At 38.2% G+C, this 23,376-nt stretch overlaps 1 protein-coding gene across 1 annotated transcript in view; it reads left to right on the top strand.

The window, feature by feature from the left end:
- LOC140159168 (uncharacterized) overlaps positions 1-23,376 on the top strand; it is a 124,547-nt gene that overhangs the window by 63,180 nt on the left and 37,991 nt on the right. Inside the window, 4 exon segments of the mRNA XM_072182539.1 lie at positions 2,439-2,601; positions 11,025-11,090; positions 12,415-13,481; positions 22,232-22,383. Of these exon segments, the coding sequence (XP_072038640.1) occupies positions 2,439-2,601; positions 11,025-11,090; positions 12,415-13,481; positions 22,232-22,383 (1,448 nt within the window).

Below are 23,376 nucleotides of genomic sequence, written 5' to 3'. Positions count from 1 at the left end.
TAGGGTGCATTAAAAATAATGAAATCCAATGCAAGAAGATCAGCAGTGCATAATTAATTATTAATATTAACCCTAACCCTACCCGAGGTTTTTTGGCTATCGGAAGGGAAAGAAGGAACGAAAAAGGAGAGAAGATGAAGAAGAAAGTCACTTGGCACCCCCGGGATTCGAACCTCGGACCCCTCGCATGCCACGCAGACGATCCCCAGCATGTAGCTACACAGGTGACGCTGGCCCGGCCAACGCTTCCCTGGGTATATATGACTTGGTCTGATTAAGTCATCAAGTCCCGTGGAATCCGTGCACGCAGAGCGGTTTTAATAGTGAGCTTTAGTGAGTCCTAGTTCTGTTAGGGTTAAGAAGGCATATAGGGAAAATATGCATGGTCACTAACCCTAACCCTACCCGAGGTTTTTGGCTATCGGAAGGGAAAGAAGGAACGAAAAGGAGAGAAGATGAAGAAGAAAGTCACTAGGAACCCCGGGATTCGAACCTCGGACCCCTCGCATGCCACGCAGACGATCCCCAGCATGTAGCTACACAGGTGACGTTGGCCCGGCCAACGATTTCCTGGGTATATATGACTTGGTCTGATTGCGTCATCAAGTCCCGTGGAATCCGTGCACGCAGAGCGGTTTTAATAGTGAGCTTTAGTGAGTCCTAGTTCTGTTAGGGTTAAACAAAACATTTGTGACCATCTAGCATTGAGCCATCCATGTGAAGGTTTGTAATGTGACCAACCAATTTCAAATCAGAGGTGAGCAATCAGGACAGGTATTATCACTGGCATGACGTAATTAGATTCAGCCGTCCGATGCTTACATTTGACTTCACTATATCTCCAATCATTCAACAGTATTTCCAACCAATTTCCAATATCCAGAGTCATCCCTTTCCTGATCAAGAAAAGTTAACTAACCTGTCAAATGAAACCCATGTTCAGAGCAAAACCCATGTTGTGCTTATGTAAGACTACTGACCTGGAGCTTGAGGTCAAAGACCCCTTCATATTCCCTGTTGCTCTCAACTAGTGGGTGTATAGCTTGTGAAAGGTCAGGAAATTTCACTCACTCGGTAGATATCCGGGGCTAATCGGTTGTACTGCAACGTATGCCCTGGTGTGTAGAAGCTGATCTCTCATTGGGCTATTGCATTTGAAATCCATACACCCCCTATGGAAGGCATGACTTTAATATCCCACACAGGGTGGGGATAGATTTCAAATGGAATTACCCATTTAGGTAATCTCATTTGAAATTCACATGGAGTATATAGGAGATTAAGGTTATGTCTTCCATAGGGGGTGTATGGATTTCAACTGGAATAGCCCATTTGGGCTTTCCTTTCCATAAAATTGATAAGAAAGAGTAAAGAGATTTGGGTTGTTAACCCGACACATTTGTGCATTTTATTCAGTTCAATTAATGATGTCCCTAGTATAGTGATGGTGGTTTGGAAGTGGGCATGCGAGCTTAACAGTATCAGGTGGTTTCTTGTTCGATTATTAGGGAAATGGGACAAGGGAAAATAAGTTGAAATAGAATATATGAAAATGAGAAAGTCAAACAATTATTGTGCCCTTTGAAACTAGAGCACTTTAATCCGTCATGTGTTTTTGATGGATGCTCTACATAATTATGCAAATAAACTGTTATTGATTCAGCAAAATTACTATGTGTTTTGGAGATAATTTGTGAAACCTGATCTGCTCCAGGTATACACAAAAGTCAAGTGATGTGTTTACATGGCTTTGTATTGGTTTTTTGAATCAAATTTTGTTCAGGAAAAGAGCTTACGTTTGGATTGTGCAAAACAGATGTTCAAGTCGTCGTCTTGTGAATGAAATAAACTAGAATTCCGTATTTATTTGTCAACGCATTTGTGTTAGTTATTGAAAGAATTTAGTCAACATCAATGGATTTTGGGTTTTATTGAAAAAAGTTTTGTCATTGGTAGCCAAAGTGCTGAATTGTTCAGCAACACACATTATTATAAATTTATAATAATGAAGCTTTTTGCTATACCACAAATGTTTAATACTGCACAGTAAAACGGTACAAGATATTTTAATACTGATCGGGTGCGCACATTTGCGTTGGCGCTCGTAGCGCATTACAAAATGATATCTGGAAAATTTTTGCAGAACATAATTTTTGTCCTCAAAACAGCTATCATGAAAATAAAAACATGCAAATATGTTCTATTATGTCAAAGTCTACATTTACAAGAAAACTCAAAAATAGTGCTTTTAAAAACAAGTAATTCAAAATTGGAACAACACAAAAAATTACATGTGCAAAAATTACCACTTTAACAGTACATTGATACAGTTGTAAGACTTCCTATATCATGGTCTGGTAATGTTTCTTTTTGTTTGTTTGCATATTTTGATTTTCAACTTAATCTTATTCCTTTTTTCTCACTTTTATCAAACCCAGGGCCTTGGCGGTGTCGAGGATGTAAAGTGGGGAAGTTTCCAGGGAAGAAGACGTTAGTATCTAACGGCACCACAGGGAGATTAGCGAAGAAGCAGTACCAGTCCAGATTAGGCCGCGCCAACAAGCTCAAGATACGAGCTGTCAAAGGTGTCGGTGGCAATTTGTAAGTACATATCTGTAGCTGGTCTACAGCTTTTAACTGACTGTATAAACTGTGTTTGCTATAATGTGTGAAAGTTGTGGTAGCAGAGACTATAAGGACATCAGCAAATGCTGACAGGAAGTTGGGGGTGCAAATTTTCCAGTTGCTCCTTGACGAGTTTCCACTTGATCATCGTGGGTGTGATATTTAACCAGAGGTTAAAAAGAGAAGAGATGCTGACAGTAGAATGAACTCCTTTTCAAAGAAATGGGTGTACATGCATGCACTCAACTTCACTTCCCATCCATAGTTTGTATGTAGTATTCCGTTGAAGACTACTTTATAGAATGGACCGTAGAGCGGAAATTAATGCAACTCTTTTCATACGAGCCTGTGCTGGAGTATAGGCAGTGAATAATGCCGAATACCCTAGTGAATAGGGGGTACTACTCTGCAGAGGTGTAGGAAAATAGTCAAATTCAAATTGTTTTAATGTGATTTCCTGAGCTGCCAAGTAGGTTGGCTCGTAGGGAAATATCAAAGTTGGATTTGTTGGGGATGTTGCGCAGTGGGCTGTTCCATTTAAAAAACCACACCCCCACTGGGGAAGATTTTGGAATTTCCACCAAATGGAACCAAATTATTCCAAACTATTTTCATCCATATAAAGGGGAAAAGTGTGGAAGATTTTGGAATTCCAAATAAAATTGTCTAATTTTAGGCCAAATTGTGCGAAATTCAACTGGATGTTATAAATTTCCAACAATTTTCAGCTGAATTTTCACATAAAACTATCAAAAATTGCCAGCTGGATTGATTATAGGTAATTCCAAATAAAATTGTCTAATTTTAGGCCAAATTGTTGCAAAATTCAACTGATTCATTCATAATAAATGAATGAATGAATGATGTTATAAATTTACAAAAATTTTCAGCTGGAGTTTCACATAAAACTATCAAAAATTGCCAGCTGGATTGATTATAAGGTACACTGGAATTTAGATAGGAAATCGTCTGCAGCGGGTGTGTGCATTTTAAATGGAATTGCCGATTAGGGCTGGTACCTTGGAGGCATTTCAACAGTGCTCAATTTTTTTCATGGATGTTCTGGATTTTGACGCAAAAACACATTTCCTTGGCATTGCCCCCACATCTTTTTTTTCTTCTTGTGATGACTGCTAAGTAAAAACATGATATCATGATGAGGTGGATGGCATTTCTGATAACGACTTAGGATTATAATTCATCAGGTTAATGTGAAAGGTTTTGTATGGATCGCTGCCTTTTGTTCAGTATGGAATATGTTGGTACACAATTTTGTATCAAACTTCTGTTGACTTGTTCCCTTGACTGTTGGTTGGCTTATAAAGCCATCCATACCACCCCACTTATTTATCAGATCTGATTACCCTGTATATTCCATTAAATGCGACGGTCTTAGGGCAAGGTGGGTAAGACCCGAAGACCGCCTGCAATTTGCCCGCTCTGAGCTGTGGAGAACGGACATTTGCTGCCCTGGTGCTATGAAATGCCCTCCAAGACTATGTACAGAACTCCGTCAGTCTGTCACCACTGATAATTTCAAAAATGGGCTAAAAGCCTGGCTATTCAAAGATATATCAATAACTCATAATATATTGTTCTCCTGTAATTCTGCTTCACTCTTTATACTGTTTTTGTATATATTTAATAATTTAATATAATATTTGTATGTTATTTACGTTTATGCACCATATAAGCATGGTTTAATAATAATACAAGCCTTAGCTACATTTGTGCCATTATCCCATGCTGAACACAAGGCAGCTATTCACATAGAACTTGTCACATTCACCCAATGAATTACAATCACAATTTGTTGCCAGCAATGCCATCAACTTCATCATGATATTTATATGTAACATTGCTTTTTCTTTTCAAAATCTATTCAAAGTTGATAACAATACTGGTTGTAGTGACAAAAAAAATTGTTTTCATTTGATGTTAAGCTTATCGGAAAAAGATTGTGCCGCACACTTCTTGCGCACTGGTATTATTGTTTACATGTTATAACTATGCCTGTCATGATGTTACTAAAAGGCAGCTATTCATATTCAACATTTCTTGGCTTCTGTTCCTCAAAATTGGCCCTGAAACAAGTCTTGCCATTTAGTAGAAATCCCTGGAAATAATGTTGATGTTGCACAAAATTCTGTGTCTCCTGCGGCCATGAAGCAAGTTACCCGTAGTTTGAATGAAATTGTCTTTCAGAAATGCAATTTTGCTTCCACTGACGAATTGACTGGGTAATATTACTAATGAGCAAATAATCAAATTGGGTCGGGAAAGAAAGCAATACCGTGTTGCTCAGCTGGGCGTAAAAGTGTACAATACAGATTCAGGGAGAAGATAATTGTCTTGAGCAAAGTGAAGTGGAAGTATGTTCCATATCATCCAAATTATATTGTTGTAAGTGCCCTAAAACTATGGGCTTTATAAATAAAATTGAGAAAAAAGGTGTATTTTACTCCACCTTACATTGAACATGCATTATGATTGTTTCCTCTTGTCATCGCTGCCTCCACATCTTCAGTATGGTATGTCAGATTAGAGATAGATATGGCCATGTCTCTACATGATTACTGAAAAAAAGGGGCAAATTGCCCACAACGTTGACAAATTTTACGGAATTGCACTGGAATTGCTCCACAAAAGACAAAGCAAGTACAAATGTTTCAATTTATCGCAGAGAAAACGAGGCAGGTTCCAATTTAACAAAAAGGCAACCTGTCACCTGTATGCTTAAACTGTGAGCTAAGTCGTCACTCACATTTTGAGTTATGAAGCCAACTTTTTGACATTAAAAAATAAATAAATAATAATAAATGGTTCTTTTAGGTGCAAAAAAGAACTCACGAGCGTGCAAAAACATGAAAATGACAAATAAACCTGTCAAAGTTAGTGAATTCAGTTGGAGAAAACTGATTTTGTTGTACCACATTTTGGTATAATAAGGCCTAAAAAAAGAATTGTTTTGCTCTTTTCTACCAACCCTAAAATCTGAAAAATTTTGGGTGGGCGTGTATATTATTATTTTTTTTTTCATATTTGGTATGTAAAACACAAATGTTGTGAAAATGTTTTGCCTGTTTGTAATTCGTACTGCACAACTCTGATATATTTAAAACAATAAGCCTAAGAAACCATACATGTATAAATCATTGTTTTCCATGGTATTTTGTGGTAAACTTGCATTTCTTGATATTTTATGTGGTAAAAAAAACCCCAAAACCGGGTGACCGACCCTGACTTAGGAGCTCTAGGTCAATACAATTTTTGTTAGGCCTAAGTATAATGTATAATGGCTGATCTTTGATAACTTATCTGATTGATTTTTGACTTTAAGGTACAAGAGATTTCATGTCAACATTATTTCATCATATGTTACGGCTTTTGTGGAAATTGAAATAGTTCAAAGTAACAACATTTGGTCGATTCTCATGTGCTTTGATGACGCATGATTTTCACAGACATAGCCGTTGGTGTTGACATGTCAACAAAACTAAAGGTAGCGCGAACATTTTGAAGAATGAAATTACATCATATTGGGACTCGAAACGTAATAGTAACCGTCTTGTAATGTGGATGTTGAGTATTCCATGCAACTGCAGCAATGTTATGTTTGTAGAGAGGGTGCATTCACCAGTTGGTCAAATCCATCTGGCGTAGAGCCATCTAATTTGTTTACAAAGCAGTGGTGAGAGTAGGCAAGCAAAACGACAAGTTATGTGCCAAATTTTGTTTGATCTCGCTGAAGGATTTTTTTAAACGGGAATATTGTGGTGATAATGAGTATAGCCTGAAGTTCAAAACATTTACCTTACCATGCCTTACATCAGAATTCGCATTTGAAGGCTTTACAGGGATCAATAATGCTGACATCATGACAACTTGAAGGCATGACCTTTAAGGATGGAAAAATTTGCCCTAGTTAGACTGTTCCCACATGTTTTGTAACCCCATTTTTTGTTCTCTTGTGATTTTTTGAGGAAAAGAAAGATAGACCCCTATAAAACTAATGGGTGCTATAGTTTGGTCAGCTTATAATTGGCAAAAAAAAAATTCAAAACATTGTGTATTGATACAGAATGGTAGTTGGGCGCAGCGCTTAATTATGCTAGTTGTGTTTTGCGTAATGTGTGACTGGCACACGCTAATGTGAATTTACGCGCGCGTATGTTGGAACTTCACTGACGCACGCAGTGACAAAACTAAACAATTTACGCCAATTATAAGCTGAACAAACTATAGAAGTGGTAATGAAGAATAATAAAATAATGAGGACAGTGGCCAAGAAAAGTGGTGCAATGTGGGAAAGAATGACATGTCTGGGGCAGCTTTCACATAATGTTGTTAGACCAGAGGCAAAGAGCCAAGTAAAATGGGTTATATTCTTGGCACAGAGCTAGTGGCTGATTCCCTGTGGGTAGGAGAGACCCTCCTACATCAGTAAGCTTATAACAAGACAATGCCAAGTTGAAAGTTATTTTGCAAAAGCGCAAAGATGTTGAACTCAATTAGTGATTTAAATCGGTAAATAATGGAATAAATAAAATTTGACAGGGAAAGTGGTGTCGAAATGGTAAGAATGTGGTCTGTATTATTGTCCATTACACAGAACCGGAAACATGGACAGTCACGCTTCTATGCTTAGAAAAATGCATGCACTTTTGCAGACCTGTTTAAATGAAGTGTGTTTCCTTGTTTGAGGCCAATTTGAAATACACATACATGTATATAAACACACCCCTGCTGGTAAGACACACCCTGTGGACCCAAATTAACTATCAAATTGTGGACCAAATCAGGACACACCCAGCAAACTGTGGACTGACTCTATTCGCCGATCGCACGGTCATCTCAAAACGAGATTCTAACCACAAAGTGCATGTTGTGTGTGCATACACATAACATGACAAACATGTTGTTTAATTAGCGTGCATGCTTTGCAAAAGCCTTGTGGCGCATTGCTAGAAAAGCGTGAGAAACAAAATTGCACTTTCCGCGCAGGCGGTTGCATGGAGGACTCAAAGGGGACTCACTGCTAAACATATTTTAGGCATTTTTGCAATGTTCTGAGGTACACTGGGCATCCACGGTTGAGTGTTGGTCCACAGTTCATTGGAATGTAATGGGAAAAAGTCCTGATTCTTCTCAACCTCTCCCTCTCTCTCACACACACACCCCCTGAATTGCCATGATCATGCAAGTTGTGAATAGGTCTACAACGGAAGTGAAGTATTACGCACAACATAAATGGAGAAGTGACAATGAGGGCTACCTCCCTCCCTCTGAATTCCCATCACCGTGCTGCCCTCCCAGCAGGGAAGTGCCTCATTAGGAGGTATTTCCCTTCCTATCTCCTTAGACTTGGCGACAATTTCAACGACAGGTTTAAAGCTGTGTAGCAGCTTTGTAATACGCATATTAGAACGGAAACATTTTGTGCTTTTGACTTGGATTGCCGAAGCGTGATAAAAGGCGGAGATTTGCTGAAATGGTGCGGGTTTTCTCACTTTTATTTTTGCATTTATGCCAAGCGTTGATTGAATCTGAGATAATCTGTATCACTAAAATTTTGTAATGGAATAGTGTTTTCAGGGAAGAATTCTCGAGAACTGCAAAATTATGGTACTAACCTTTGACCATGATGATTTTTTTGTGAAGTGTATGTGTGTTACTGTGTATGTATGCTTAACATCAGCGTGGGAATTACGGATGTCCACAGTTTGTATCTAGTGTTTCTAGACCCATAACAGCTTACAAATTCATTATAGTCATTGACCACATTTTCTGGTGTAGGGTCAGTCTGCACTTGAATATTTAAGCATGTCCATGGTAAGGGAAAAAATTTGACAGGGTGGGTTGCATATATATATATTGCAGTATGTATGGGGGAACGGGTTTTTATGTGTTAAGTGTATGTAATTGCAATTTGTTGTTGCATGCTGAATGTGTCAAGTTATTTTTGTGACATTCAAGGTAAACAATTGATTTTCCGCTCTTTATACTAGGAGTTATTTGAAGTTTGCTAATTCATAGAGGAAATGCCCATTTTCCTCCCACACAGTCCCACCACGGTCACTCCACGCTGGACAACTTCCGTGCCCTTAGGTCGTAGTTCCTTGGGTGTTGGCCATGGGGGAAATATGGAACACGCACACATGAATGTGTTTGATTAATACGTGTGTGCGGTTTACTGACCTAATAGATAGGTTTCAAGACGGTAGCCACAGAGGATACTTGTAATGTCTGTCAACTATGCTATTTGTACATTTAAAAATACAGATATGAGTAAAGAGCAAGTGACTGTAGGTGCATGGCATACTAAATTGTTGTAGATATTTTAGAGAAATTAATTTAACAGTAATATGACATGATTTATTTTGCAAGGTTAGGATTCCTAGGACTGTGCTTACCTACTTCCCATGTTGTGTGTGTGTGGGGGTGTGTGTTGGGGGAGGGAGGGAGAGGTACGAATGAATGGGGATGACTCTGTATTATTGTTCAAATCCAGACAAGTATTTACTTGTACATGTAACCCTGGGAATGTAATGTATGTATGTTTCTTGATGGTTGTTCTGACTTGTTCAGTTGTGCTACTGCTAGTGATGACATTATAACATTGACATTTCTATTTCCGATGCCTGGAATGATTATGTGCTATAAAAGTACAAGTGAGGGTTATTGTAAACTGTTCACACAAGATGATATACAAAATGTACATGTCATTACGATCTTGTTAACTAGTATAATAGAATACTTACTGGTTACTAGATGTGCTGGAAACATGCATTCCTAAACATGACAAATACATTGGAAATGGAAATCCAGTGGTCTATTGAAAATCAAATGCGAAAACATTTCTTGGAAATGTGCTTGACATACTAGTATTCCAAAGGACTTTGAAAGGAGAATTTTATTTAATTGGCTAATTATGTAAAAATCTAATATTAACTGTTTTGGCTGAGTGTTTTGGGTGCAGGTCCTGTGTACCAGAGGTCCTGGGTTAAATTATTTGACGGCGTAACTTCCCCAATTGATGAATGTATAATGTACCAACTTATTACCATCAGAAGTGTTTGTTACAGCGAATCTATACAATTATAGCGCTACAGCTAGTGACGACCCACATTGTAATTTTTGAAGTGACCCTAAAACATCACTATGTTTCCTGTATACCCTGCCTATGTCTACCTATTTGTTTGGCATTTAGCCATTTGAGGCCAACCTCCCAAGAAGGGATTATACAACTGTAGGGCATGCTATATTCTACTACATAATGACATATTTCTTCCCCTTCCCCCTTCCCCCTTGGCAAAGTGGTGCAATTTCTGAGTATTGGTAAATACTGAACCAGAGCAATGGTGATGTGGTTAAGTGAAATAGGTCAATGTCCTTTGTGTTAAAATAACAAGGTTAATTTAAAAGTGGTCATTTTTGCGGGGCATTAATTTTCATAGCTACTGGGACTGCTAAAATAAAAATTAGCGAGTATGTTCAGTTTGGTATACATAGGTTGTTGAGGTCATTGGTCGTTTAAGGTCAATGTGTAAAATAGACTGAAAATTAAATAAAATGATCTTAATGAACAATTGAAATCCAATTGCAACTAAACATAGGTCGTAGCTGCACTACTGGAATAATAGTTTGTACACTATCACTACCCATAATCTTTGGACAACTCATTTCGGACAGCGGTCCCTATTTTCCCTTCCTATGCTTCCAAAACATAAAAATCTTCCCTAAAGGTTAAAATTATTTTGTGGCATTTGTGGGGATAATAATAGAAACCGTTGAATGTGTCGGGTGTACTTAGTGAAATCAAATGTGTCCTACTTGACCTGGAAATGCATAGGCCTACACAATTACACATTTTCCCCTTGGTTTTGTTCAACTTTGTCTTGATTTATGTTTCATGCCATTGAACAAACAAAATTTGACATATGTTAAACCTATGGAATGTAGGGTGTACAATAATGCATTGTGTGTATAATTTACTTTTTCAATCACTTTATGAAATGCTGGGAACCCCGAGGATTAAGCAAATCAACAGGAAAGGTTTTGCCAAAATATAGACATGTTGCCATGTTTTGTGAATCAATTCATTTGAACCTAACCTAACCTTTGTTTGCAACTGGCTCATCGTCATATTTAAAATTAGAATACTAAATTGTATAATTTTGTATTGAATAATGATTGCTGCTTTGTGATCAGTTCAGGAAATCATGGAATCAAAATAATAATACCATGTCTAGTAGACTGCAATCAATAGGTATACATTGTCTCAAAATGGTGTGGTTATTATATGTTTCCTTTTTATTCTAAACCCGACCAATGTCATGGTTATCCATGTTATGCATGATTTTTGACCGTAATCCATGTTTTCATTCGTTTTTCTACAGAACTTGTCCGTATCCAGGCTGTGATGGAACTGGTAATGTAAATGGCAAGCTCAAATTCCACAAAATGTAAGTTTTTCCAGTCCATAGGTATACCGTTTTTCACCCTGATGTGGCAGTGACGTCAGCGAGCATTTCTTTGGATGTAACTTCAAGTTTTGTTCGCTCTAGGTGCTGCCATACACACACACACGATGACAAGACACTACATAGATGCGCGCACGAAATGGCTGCCTCAGCACGTTGATGTCACTGCCACATCAAGGTGACAAAAATGATAAAGTGCAAGAAGGCGATCAGCAATAGCTGCCACAAGGCATATTTGGAGATGTGTACAGTATAGAATGCAGAAATTGTCAAATGTATATAAGGCAGCTATAGTGCTTTCTTGCACAGACCCTTTGAGGTATAGATGCTACAAAGTATCACAGAGGGCACAGTATTTGTTGCCCTAGTCCAGGAGTTCACAGCAAATTGAGAGGTTGTGACTTCTGTTAATTGTCAATGCATATTAAACGCTATTCTATTACCCCCACGACCCATTATTCAAAATCGCGCACTGTGATTTGTTGAAACGTGTCACGTGACAGACCATTAATTAGCGATAAAGTGTCAAGGGCAACAAACTTTATGTTCTTCTATCATCGCAGCGCACAGCAGAGCGCACAGCACACCTGCTTATGTAGGGGAGAATGGAATGTCAGGGGTGTGTTATTGTGTGTGCATACCTGCTTATAGGGGAGAATGGAATGTTAGGTTGTGTTATTGGAATATGCATATGCTATGACTACGCGTATGCGCGCCACCTTGAGGTAAACAACTTGAAATATATGAACGAAAAATTTGATATTTTCTCTTTAAATCACACTATTTTGTGGTAATAGAATAGCAATAAAGGGGGCAGCATTATCCTTTCCACGCAAATAATGTGTCCTCGGCAGTAAAACGTTTAAATAATGGGTTCGGCTGCGCCTCACCCATTATTTACGTTTTACTGCCTCGACACATTATTTTCGTAAAGGATCATGCATTACCCTTTATTTCTTAATTAAAATTCACTCTCAGAAGTGTGAATTTGAATGGATCAATCAATTTTATTTCCATGTATCGCAACAAAATATATAGGTGAGAGGAAGGCCTCCGATACTTGAGCCGTTGCTTAAGACAACCTAAATTACACAGTAAAACAACAACTGATACAAATTACACTACGCTTTTGTGAGAATCCCTTCTGATGTTTTAAAGATAAATTGAGTGGGGAGAGTGCTTATTATGTACCAGTACTCGAGCTCAGCAGCTTCCTTTTCTTCTTCTTAAAATCTGTATGAGAAAAGAAACAAGTTACTAAATTACGTATTTATTGACAAATTAATTCTCACATTTTACTTTACAGGTTGTATGCTTGCCCTAGATGTCCGTTGGAACAGCGGCCGCCAAAACTGACCAGCAAAGGACCTGTCTCGGGCCTCTTGACACCGGGTAGGAGTCGCAATCAACCTTCTAACTCTCCTGACAGGGGGAAAGACACATCAGAACCACCCGAGTCCAGTGTTTCTCCGTCCAATCAGGGCGGCCCACCTCCCCCATCCCTCCATGTGCCACCACAAATGTTTGACCCTAAGTGTAAACCTAAAGGATTAATAGATGGCTTGAGCAAATTTTTCACGCCGACAAATCGGCGAAAGTCAAGAAGCTCCTCCCAGTCTAGCCTGGGCTTTTACCCTATCAGACGAGCTTTGAAGCTCAAGTCCGCGGCGCCAAAGCTGGAGAGCGAAGCACCGATTATTGAGAGCGAAGCACCGATTATTGAGTGCAAACCCGATGATCAGGAATCCAAAGAGTCGCCCACACCGACACCTACTAAAGATGTGCCACCGCATTTAACTTTGAATACAAAAGATCAGAAGATGCCAAGTCAAGCAGCTGAAGACACTAAGTCGCATTCAAACTCATCATCACCACATTCACAAATTATGAGAACAGGTAGTTCACAGCTCAAAGGTCTGTTTGATGGCCTTTCACATTTGTACGCTGCTCCGACAGAGCCTCGGAAACGGGGACTCTACGGCATTCCACCTGTGTATATTCCACCAAAGCGGGTCCGGAAGACGTCCCTGCCGCCACTGATGACATCAGAACCTTTGGAGGCAGAAGGAGCAGCATCGAAGGAAGAGCCATCGACGCCACCAGAAGGAAAGATCACGCCTACAAAACCCAGGAGTCACTACATGAAGACGAGAGGTGGTCTTTCAGCCAGTGCTTCGAAAATAGTCAAGAAGGCACGTGCAATGGGGAGCAAAAAGAAAGGGCCTTCATTGGCCGAAAAATTTGCGTCCGTCAAGAATAACTCTGCAGCAAAGGCTGAAGTCAGCCCAACTCAAACGGAAACGAATACAGAAGTGAAGAGAGAGGAGAAAAAGCCCGAACCAGTGGCAAGCACATCGACCGCATTGCCTCCTGGTAAGCCTGCATGTGCATGGGAGTAGTTACTCTGTAGATGTGTGCTCACTTCATGACTCATCCTGCTTTGTGCCTATCCTCTCGGCCTTCGTTATATTTCTCATCACACACCCACTAGTGTACTCTCCATCTCTATGTTGCTGTGTATTACATTATATTATCATTTCCACACTACTTGGTGTTGGTGACCAGCTAATATTAACACAAAGTGTATTTTAGAAGCCCACTACCATCGTTTATATATCGCAGCATTATATACCACACACTGCCTTTCGTCATAAGTAGACTTAGAAAAACCTGCTGTTGCTGCTACTGCTGCATTTTTGTGGCTATAACCAGCTTGCCTGCTCTGCTGCAACAGGCCTGTTGGAAGTTACTAACGAGAAAAAAAACGGCAATTAATAACGCAGTGCATGAGGGGGCAAAAACATACATATAACATACATAGCTGTTGCTGCACTAACGCTTTCACTCGTATTTATTTGCTGTGTTTTGGTACAGACTTCCATACTTTAATTATGTTTGGTTGTGGGTACTCTGTGCACAATTTGTATTTAGTAAAATTGATACTCAGAAAGATTACAAACAAGTTTGTGTTCTCTGTTTTGGCTATAAAGTTACTCTACTAACACTTGCAGTGTTATTCTACTAATACTTGCAGTGTTATTCTTTTAACACCTTCAGTGTTATTCTTTTAACACCTTCAGTGTTATTCGTTTAACACCTTCCTTTTTTCTTTACTAACACTTGCAGTGTTACTTTACAAACACTTGCAGTGTTACTAGTTGAGACCAAAGAGAAACCTACCCATAGGTGCGTTGGAGCATCTTAGATTTCATTTTGCGACTTGATCATGTTAAGTTTAAATCTCGTAAGCCATCCATTATACATCAATAACATTTTGTGACACGCACAGAAAAAAAAAATTGAGAAAAAAGGAAAAAGAAATTACAATACAGATATAGAAATATTGATTGTTGGAATCTGTCGCTGGTACATATATCTCCATAGAGCCCTGAGGCATGACAGTAGTTCTACTCAAGAGTGCCGATCATCATGTCAAATGCATTATCCATGATTTATCACACCTTTACACACAAAAATAGATGAGAAAAAGGGAATACATCGGTTTGAAAGGAAAAATCGCAAACTACTAACCCCTATGTGCCCAGAATCCAATTACTGATTTTATTGACCTAAATATCCTTTCTTGTTGAAGATAAGAAACTTATGATGAAGGGGAAACATGACAGAATATGTTGGCACATTTCAATTGTCCCGGTACCGCTAGCTTGCTGGTACTCTTCCCGTGTAGCGATGGATGATCACGGAATAGGCCATCGGGTATTTCCCCCACCCAAATTCAGGGCAACACCATCCCTCATATGAACCCTCCTCGATAGGGATGCTCAGACATGCTCATCTGTCAGGAAAAGTTCTTTAACCCCAGTAGGCTTCTACATACATGGAATGACCTTTGAGTGTACTGGGTACAAAAACTCATAGCCGCAACTTGAGGTCAACTTTTGAGCTGTGCTTGTTGGATGGAGGTTATTAGAACTTTGCCATTGGAGATGCGATCATGTAATATTCAGGCGACATAATTCTCACATGAACCCGGTATGAGGAACACTGTTACAGGCAATTTCAACAGTGTAATTTCAACCTATATCAGGGAATGTAAATAGCGGGCCTAGATCCGGCCTGCGGACCAACATTGGTTGGCACTTGATTAGCTTTGAAATGCTCAATAAACATAGCAAAACAACTTGAATTTGACCCCAAGCACAGAAATTGTTTGACCCTCCATGGCTGGCGAGCAAACATAACTGAAAGAGAACCCCTGACCTCTACCCTAAATGATGTCCATATCTTTATACAACACATCCTTGACTCAGCACCAACATGACCTGTAGTTGTACAAATGAAATCTCAAAAAACAGAAACAAAATGGAACACATAACTAAGAAAAAAAAGTGAATTTCCACAACAGTTTGTTGCTTGGAGTACTCGCTACCATCAATAATTCATATTGCAATTTTGAGTTCTCCCTTCACATCGTTAAATCATTCATTGTGGCATAAGCTACGTTCTTTCCCCTTCTGTCAGGAGAGAGGCAAGGAGCAAGCAATTTTGCATGTTTTTTTTTTCCATCTCTGTTGTATGCACAAATTTTTGTAGTTATCTTTTGAGCCGAGCTGTGATTGCATCGTAAGGAAGGGGAGGGGTACATTGCAACTCTAATAGTTGAATACCCAGCAGGCATCTTGTTATTAATGGCGTCACACGATTTGGTACCTTTGTGCGTTAGTGAGTGCCAATGTTTGTACATTAAACCTGTCTCATGTCTTTTTACTGCCAAGGATGTTTCTTTATGCAAAGCTATCAAGGAGAGAGAGAGAGAGAAAAAATGTCCTAAATCAAATTCCATATTTGAAGCATATCATGAATATCCTGAGGGAGTCACCTGAATTGACATTCATCTAGTGCAAGACGTACGAAAATAAAATAATAAAAAAGAGAAGTGCCCTCTGGAGATTGCGCCCATCAGTGTTCTCGGCTCATCTTCTCTTGAAGGTTACGGTATTCATCAGGCTTTCGAATGTGTGCATGCAAACATACTCTAGAGAGAACCAAGAGAAAATGTTATCACTGTCACAACTGAACAGTGTTCACTGTAACATGGGCTGTAACCTTGGGTCGGTACCTTCACAACCACTTGTTTCGTTGTTAATAGAAAGGTGATGGTTCAATTGATATTAGTTGACGTATATGTATTTATCGATATAATATCACTTGATGGTGATGATATTGTGTTCTGCCGTCTTAATTATGAAGTCATTTCAATGAAGGTTTACAATGTCCTGTAATGTTGGGAATTGGTGGATGCTTATTGTCACTTGGCTGCCATGGAAACATGTTGCCTTGGGAGATAGATTCAGATGTTGTTTCTCTGGATTTCTGTTATATATTTGTATCCAAGTTGTCACAGCGATTCTATTATAGTTGTTTAATTTTGTTAGTTGTACAATTTAATTTCAAATTATTTTGTTATTTTCTTTCGTATAGGTGGAATAAGCTGCAATATTTTAAAAGAATTAAATCTGAAATACAGATAGTGATTGTTTTGAATCAGTTGGGAGAAAATAGAAATGCCTAATTTTGTGATCCTTCCTCTCAAGAAGTAATATTCCTAAAATCTGGAGGATTATTTCTTTTCGGTTCAATCAATTCGGGATGTAGTTTCACTATGTCAATTGAGTTATGTCAAGGTCTTTTTCCCCAATGTGAATATTGACCTGTCCTTTCGATGGTCAAGAATATAGCGCCATGATTTTTTGAGAGATTACTTTGATTCAAAGTCAAAAGGGAGCAACCCAATTATCACTGCTGCCACCACCAACCACAATCCTAACCCTAACCTCTTAATCCTAATCCTTGCCGTAATCCATATCCTAACCCTAACCTAATCTCTTGGAGTGGCAGTAGTGATATTGAACTTTAACCCAATATTGTTTTCACTCAACTGTCCCAGTTACGATATTGGTAAAACTCAATAAGTTGTAACACTTGGTTCATTGAATCTTAGATTTTCCTTTCACTGGGGATGACAACAACACTCATTCAGCCTGAAATGGCCTGTTGTTTGAGGTATTCTGTTTTTGTTTGCCTGAATTTTGTCTGGTTTTTATGCTGGAGCTTTTGTCAGTGCTTGCCTGGAGGGCAGACAAAGTAAAGGGAAGTACGTTTTCACTACCGATTAAGCAGAGTCAAGTCCATTGGTATTTCATAGTATGCCTGGTTGATTTTCATTATGTTTGATAAGAAACTTGGAAAATTGTTTGGTGTGTAAATGGATTGATTGAACAGATTGTTGTGACATGTATCATAGATATGATTGGAAAAGATACCATTATTCTGGTTGTTTTGGTTTTGGTAGTTATACTTAGTGTAAATAAATTTTAACTGAAAAAAAATTGCAATGTGACTCTCACATATTCAATAGAAAGTGACAAATTCATTGAAGTGAAATTGACAAATTACAGCTAATAAATGGTGTTAGTGGTAACAGAGTTATTGCACTTTGAACTATTTTACTGGTTTGTCTGTCAAGCAACAACAACAAATTAAAAAAATAAATAAATGTGAAGTTGCTTTCAAATTTGGAGCACCTTTTTGTTCAATTGGAAGTGCAACCGTCTCTGCAACAGGCTTCATTATTTTGCCTAACCTGAATTAATAAATGTGAAGTCGCTTTCAAATTTGGAACACTTTTTAATTCAATTGGAAGTGTAACCGCCTCTGCAACAGACTTCATTGTTTCACCTAACTTGAATTGATTGCATAGACCATGTCAGCTGAAGAGACTATCAGCAATGTTTTCATTATCACTTCTGTGTATGTTCAATAGCTGGTAGCTACTATTGTATTCCCATATCATTCTTTGTCTGGTCGAGGTTTTTTGTCTTGTTTTTTTTTCTCCTTGTTCATTGGATCAGCTTTAGCCAGATGTTCAATTGTGGTGTTAGCAGTAACAGATCCCAAGTTGTTATTTATTGGCTGTGCGTGTTATAGCTTGGCTCAATTGCATTGTAACACCTTGCCACTATTGAGTCAATATTTCTTGTGGTGCTGGATTACACGGTGAGAGGAAGTAGCCTGAACAATCAGGTTTTTTTGTCAAGTCGCTTATTGGCTTGGTAATGAAGAAAAGGATATGGTCCAAGTAATGTCACTAAGTTGGTTTTAAAGTCATGTTGTGCAATTTCAGAAATCCTCTCTGTCCAAAAATCTTGCAGAAAATTTCAAAAGCATATAATTATCTCGTATAATTTAACCTTGTATTAAAACAAGATTTTATTTGCGCATTATTTTTTAAGTCAAACTCAATTATTCTATCACGTTCACTCGATTAATAAAAGAAAACAATGGGCCTGCTAATGGAAAAATATAAGAACCGGTATCATCATTCAGCCATCCTATTTCACACTCAGGCTGGGCATTTGGCTTTTCCAGTTGAAATCCATACACCCCCTATGGAAGACATGATCTTAATCTTCCACACAGGGGGTGTAGATTTCAAATGGAGTTGCCCTTTCAGATAACCCCATTTGAAATTCACACTCCCTGTGTGGGCAATAAAGGTCATGTCTTCCATAGGGGGGTGTGAGTTTCAATTGGAAAAGCCCATTTGATTAAGTGCACCTAAGGCTCAATTACCATCATTGTCATGGCGAAGTGGTGTGATTGATTATTATACATCAACCTGACAATTTGCTCATATGTGTAGCAGGTATCTTCATAGGGGAAACATTATTTATGCGTGATTAGTCAATTTGCAATCATGAAAGTGGTGGAATTTCCTTCCAGTTTCATACAAAATTAAATCAAAATTAATCCTTTCCACATCGACCTGATAACTGATCGAATCCCTATCTCTCACTATTTCCCATCCGGAAATCCTGTTGTTTTATATCTTAGCTAAAGAGAGAAATGAATACAATTGTACACGATTTGCACAATATTACCTCATTATGTACCAAAATAGACTGCCCATACCATCAAAAAGATAATGCACATGGCTGCCATTTTCTTGTCTGTCTTTCTCTCTATAAATCGTAATAGCCCGAGGAGTTGAATTAAGAGGAAGCTTTGACCCGAGAGCCCTTGATATTCGCGATCTTAGCCACGCACAGCTTAACGTTAGGTATTTGCAAGCTGTTGTTGGCATTGCAGGCGTGGAATTCTTGGCCCAAAACACAAGACCCTCTTCAGTTGTGAGTCTGCAAGTAGCATTGCACAGGCAATTTGGAGAAATGCCAGTACACTGCAAACAATACCCGGTGGCAAGATTTTTTCAGCTCTTCTTTCCGACCCCTTCTCATCTTAAGGCAATATATATCACATTGCGTTGTCCTAGCTCCTCCGCTAAGTTAGCAGTCGGTGAAACGGCGACGGGATATAATATTGCCGGCCAGATTGCGCGAGATGACATGTCCTTTTAGTTTAATATTTGTAATCCGTGCGCATGTGTACACACTTAACCTGTTAGAACGAGTCATGTCAATATGTACTCATCGATGTATGTGATACAAGTCCATGGGTGGAATGATAGATAACCTGCTGGAAATATTAACGAGCAATTTATTGGGATGATTCTTTTTTGATGGCATTTTTATTTGGTGATTATTTTGTGTATATGATGCTATTAATTTACGATTGATTTAACATTACAATTCTGAAGAATTTTTTCAGATTTAAAAACTCGCTGTAGCAATGAGACATCTGATGTATTTTACAGAAATTAAGTTATTCCTGTCTCATAAAATGAGATCAAATAAATGTATAGAGTACATGTGTACATTTGGTTTCATCGTTTTTGCATGTGGTACTCTGTGTGGCCAAGTAGCGCATTCATCATACGGAAATTGTTTCGTGAAAATAGGTGGGGAATAAGTGACGTTCACAAGTGCCATCTACACAGATCATAATGAGGGGCCCTGGAGGGATTCCGTAACAACCGTGCGCCACTCAACTGCTCACCTAGCAATACTTCCAGGGTGGTTTGCTAACCAATTCCAATTGGTTAAATTCACTTGAAATGTGGAAATATTTCATGTCGCATTTTTCAGAATGTAATCTTTAAATCCTACTCGAGCGATGTTCAAGTGTGTCTAGGCTGTGTTTCTACCCCATTTGTATGTATTATCTCTTGTGGGCAAATCACATCAAATTGAGGATGCATCCATAGATTGTTAGCTCTTTGGGTTATTAATTGCCTTTATAATATCAATCTATTGTTGCATTATCAGCAGAACCTTGGCTATGGGGTCATGTTTAAAAACTGGTACCTTATTTATTGTGCACACTGTATATGGGTGGGAGGGGGCACTAGTGCTTCCTAGGCTAATTTTCAGCAGAATGAGGCTGTCAATAATCATTAGAATATCATTCATTAAGGCACAGTTATTTGACCCCATATGCATTGTACACTCATACAGGTGACTTTTAGATGTATTGGGTACAAAAACTCATGCTACACAACTTGAGGTCAAAGTTTGAGATGATTGTTGAATGGAGGTCAGTGAACTGTGCCATTGGCTATGAGACCATTGGGTTATTCCAGTTGAAATCCATACACCCCCTATGGAAGATGTGACCTTAATCTCCCACAGGGGGTATAGATTTCAAATGGAGTCGCTCATTCAGATGGTCCATTTGAAAGTCACGCTCCCTGTGTGGAAGATTAAGTTTATGTCTTCCATAGGGGGTGTATGGATTTCAAATTGAATAGCCCATTTTGGGTCATATTGCATACTTGACAGCTTACTGGAATATTATCTTTCCCCTTGGATAAGTTTCTGAACAGCTCTGACTGGGGTTGATAACTTGGAAATAAAAATAGATTTGTGCGAAAATTGTGTGAACATATATATCAAGAATTACGTCTTTACTGCTAGCTGTATACTATTAATAAAATAACTATCAAACAATATATACATAGGAACTGGCCAGGTGACAATTGATATTAAGAGATAACACTAGTTACAATAGAGCTATGTGACAATTCCATTAGTTTTCAGTGAATAGATTCATAGACCTTGGTTAAATCAGTCATTTTCATCTCTTTATATCTCTAACTATCTCCATCCCCCCCCCCTCCCTATCTCCCTCTTGCCCATCCTTTCTATAATAAGTCATAAGCTAATAATACATATTTAGTACTTTTTATTTCAAAAATGTTTCATTTTAGCAACTATCATAGTTTCTTTCTACTTGTGTGTGCGCTTTTAAGCGGCTCCTGTGCATGTTACAGTGCCTGTTTCAATCGTCTGTCTGCATGATTTTGTTTGATTGATTGCTTGCTTGCTTGATTTCTGTTGTATGCTTATTTAAATGGTAAATAGTGTGTAGTAAATACTGAGTTTGTCATACTAGTCATAAAAAGAAGTTGTATTGCCCTTATGGCTCCAAAATTGAGATATAAAAAAAGTTTTTGTTCGTTTGTGGAACCATAATCGACATTTTAAAACGTCAATAAAGAGGTATGTATGGGTATAATATAACTAATTAAAATAATATGGATACTTTATAAATTGTTAATTTGGGCTTAAAGTTGCATATTAGCATTAACAGGTTTTTTGTTTAAAGACTTTTCTGCAAAATGACCACAAAAAAAATCTGAAAAATTAGACAATTGGGCCGTACTCATTTGTACTGTTAAATCTTTTAGAGATTTTCAAACTTTGGGTTGATGGGGAAAATAGCAAGAGAACACTTGATTTTTACTAGGCCTTGTATATAAATGGGCAACTTTTAATACCTGTTCATGTATAGGCCTGTATGCTTATTTGGATGCATTTTTTCATTAATTAGCATAAGGCGACGAAAAAAGAAAACCCTGTTCTACGGCCAGATTTTGAACAAATTGGGAAACATTTTTTTCCTGGGAGTTTAAAAGTTCGGGAGGTTTGTTTTGATATTTAAAAAAAATGTAGCATCTCGTTATAACCGATCAACTTTAAACTTGATATTGTGATAGTAAATGGTGGCCTGATATGCTGCATAGTTATTTGCATATGCAAATTAATGAGCTTAATTGCATATTGCATATTATTTGTACCAACCTTTGTTATTTACACACCTTTGTGTGGGGGCCACCTTAATTACAAACCGCATAATTCTAGTTTACATGACTATTAATACACCGGTGGTTTTGCAAATTTTCATTTGAATTTTTTTTAACACAGATTCATCGCCCGGTTCTCCGATTGGTTCTCAGTCTGCGGCAAAACCAGCGCTCCCTGTTGGTGTGACAGAACGGGATGTGGAATTGTTCCGACAAGCTCAGGAAAAAGCCATGATGGTAATAGTACCGGACTACAAAGTCCCTCCACCGGGCGTAAGTTGGCCTATGTTGATCAAGTTGACCCTCATCTGTAAAATTTCTATCAGTGTTTTATGTGGATCTTGAAAGGAGGAAAGCTTTCCCGGGAAAGCTTTACCCACCCACTTGGAAAAAAAAATTTCTTAGAATTTTCCCACAAAGATGTATGGAAAAATGGAAACGATTTTGCAATAGCAATATTTATGGCATTTTGTGAATTTGCTCCTACTTAACGTCCTGAATTACATTTTTTTTTCAGAAGTATTTATCGGTTCCCTTTTTTATGCTGTCTCATCCCCTCACAAATCCCTTATGCTGTTGGATGATGTTAAAAGCTACAGGCCCAGGGTTGTTCATGATTATTCAAGATGTTTTTATATATTCCTGTGCTAAGTAGGATTGTTTAAGTAAATAAGAAAATAGTCCTTATAAATGAATACATTTAAACCAGAATTAAACTGCATATTGATGCAAATTTGGCGAAATTACTAATTCCAATGTATAACTTATTCCAAGGTATTTAATAACAGTCAAAGTCACAAGTGAGCATTTAAATTGAGATGAAGTGACAAGATTAAATACTTGAATTGGCAATTCATCTTCTGTAAAGCACCAGGCATCTTAATATATTTTTAATGCAAATCCCTCATCTCCACGGCACCATAAATGCATACTGTTGAAATGCTAAGAAGATAGCAGCACAATTGACCTTGAGTAGTCAAATTGAAAGAAAGGAAGACGGTATTAATCAAATATCTACCCTCTGCTGGGAATATCTAGAGAAGAAAAAAATGACTGCATATTATTGAAAATGCGCTAGTGCTCAAGTAGCTTTTCATTAGTCGATGGGGGAAAAGATTGACAGGATTCATTTGTATGTAATTAGTATTCAGCTCATCGCCGTGCACTGAATAGCGGAAAATTTTCACAGGGTTTAATTTTCGTGGTTCAGCAAGTCAATTGCAAATTTAAAACCCAGCAAAAATATTTGTAATCCACAGGCTTCAA

Source organism: Amphiura filiformis, chromosome 8 (genome assembly GCF_039555335.1).
Source record: "Amphiura filiformis chromosome 8, Afil_fr2py, whole genome shotgun sequence".
Lineage (NCBI taxonomy): Eukaryota > Metazoa > Echinodermata > Ophiuroidea > Amphilepidida > Amphiuridae > Amphiura > Amphiura filiformis.
The sequence above is the reverse complement of the archived record's forward strand: the minus strand, read 5'-3'. Positions and strand labels throughout refer to the sequence as shown.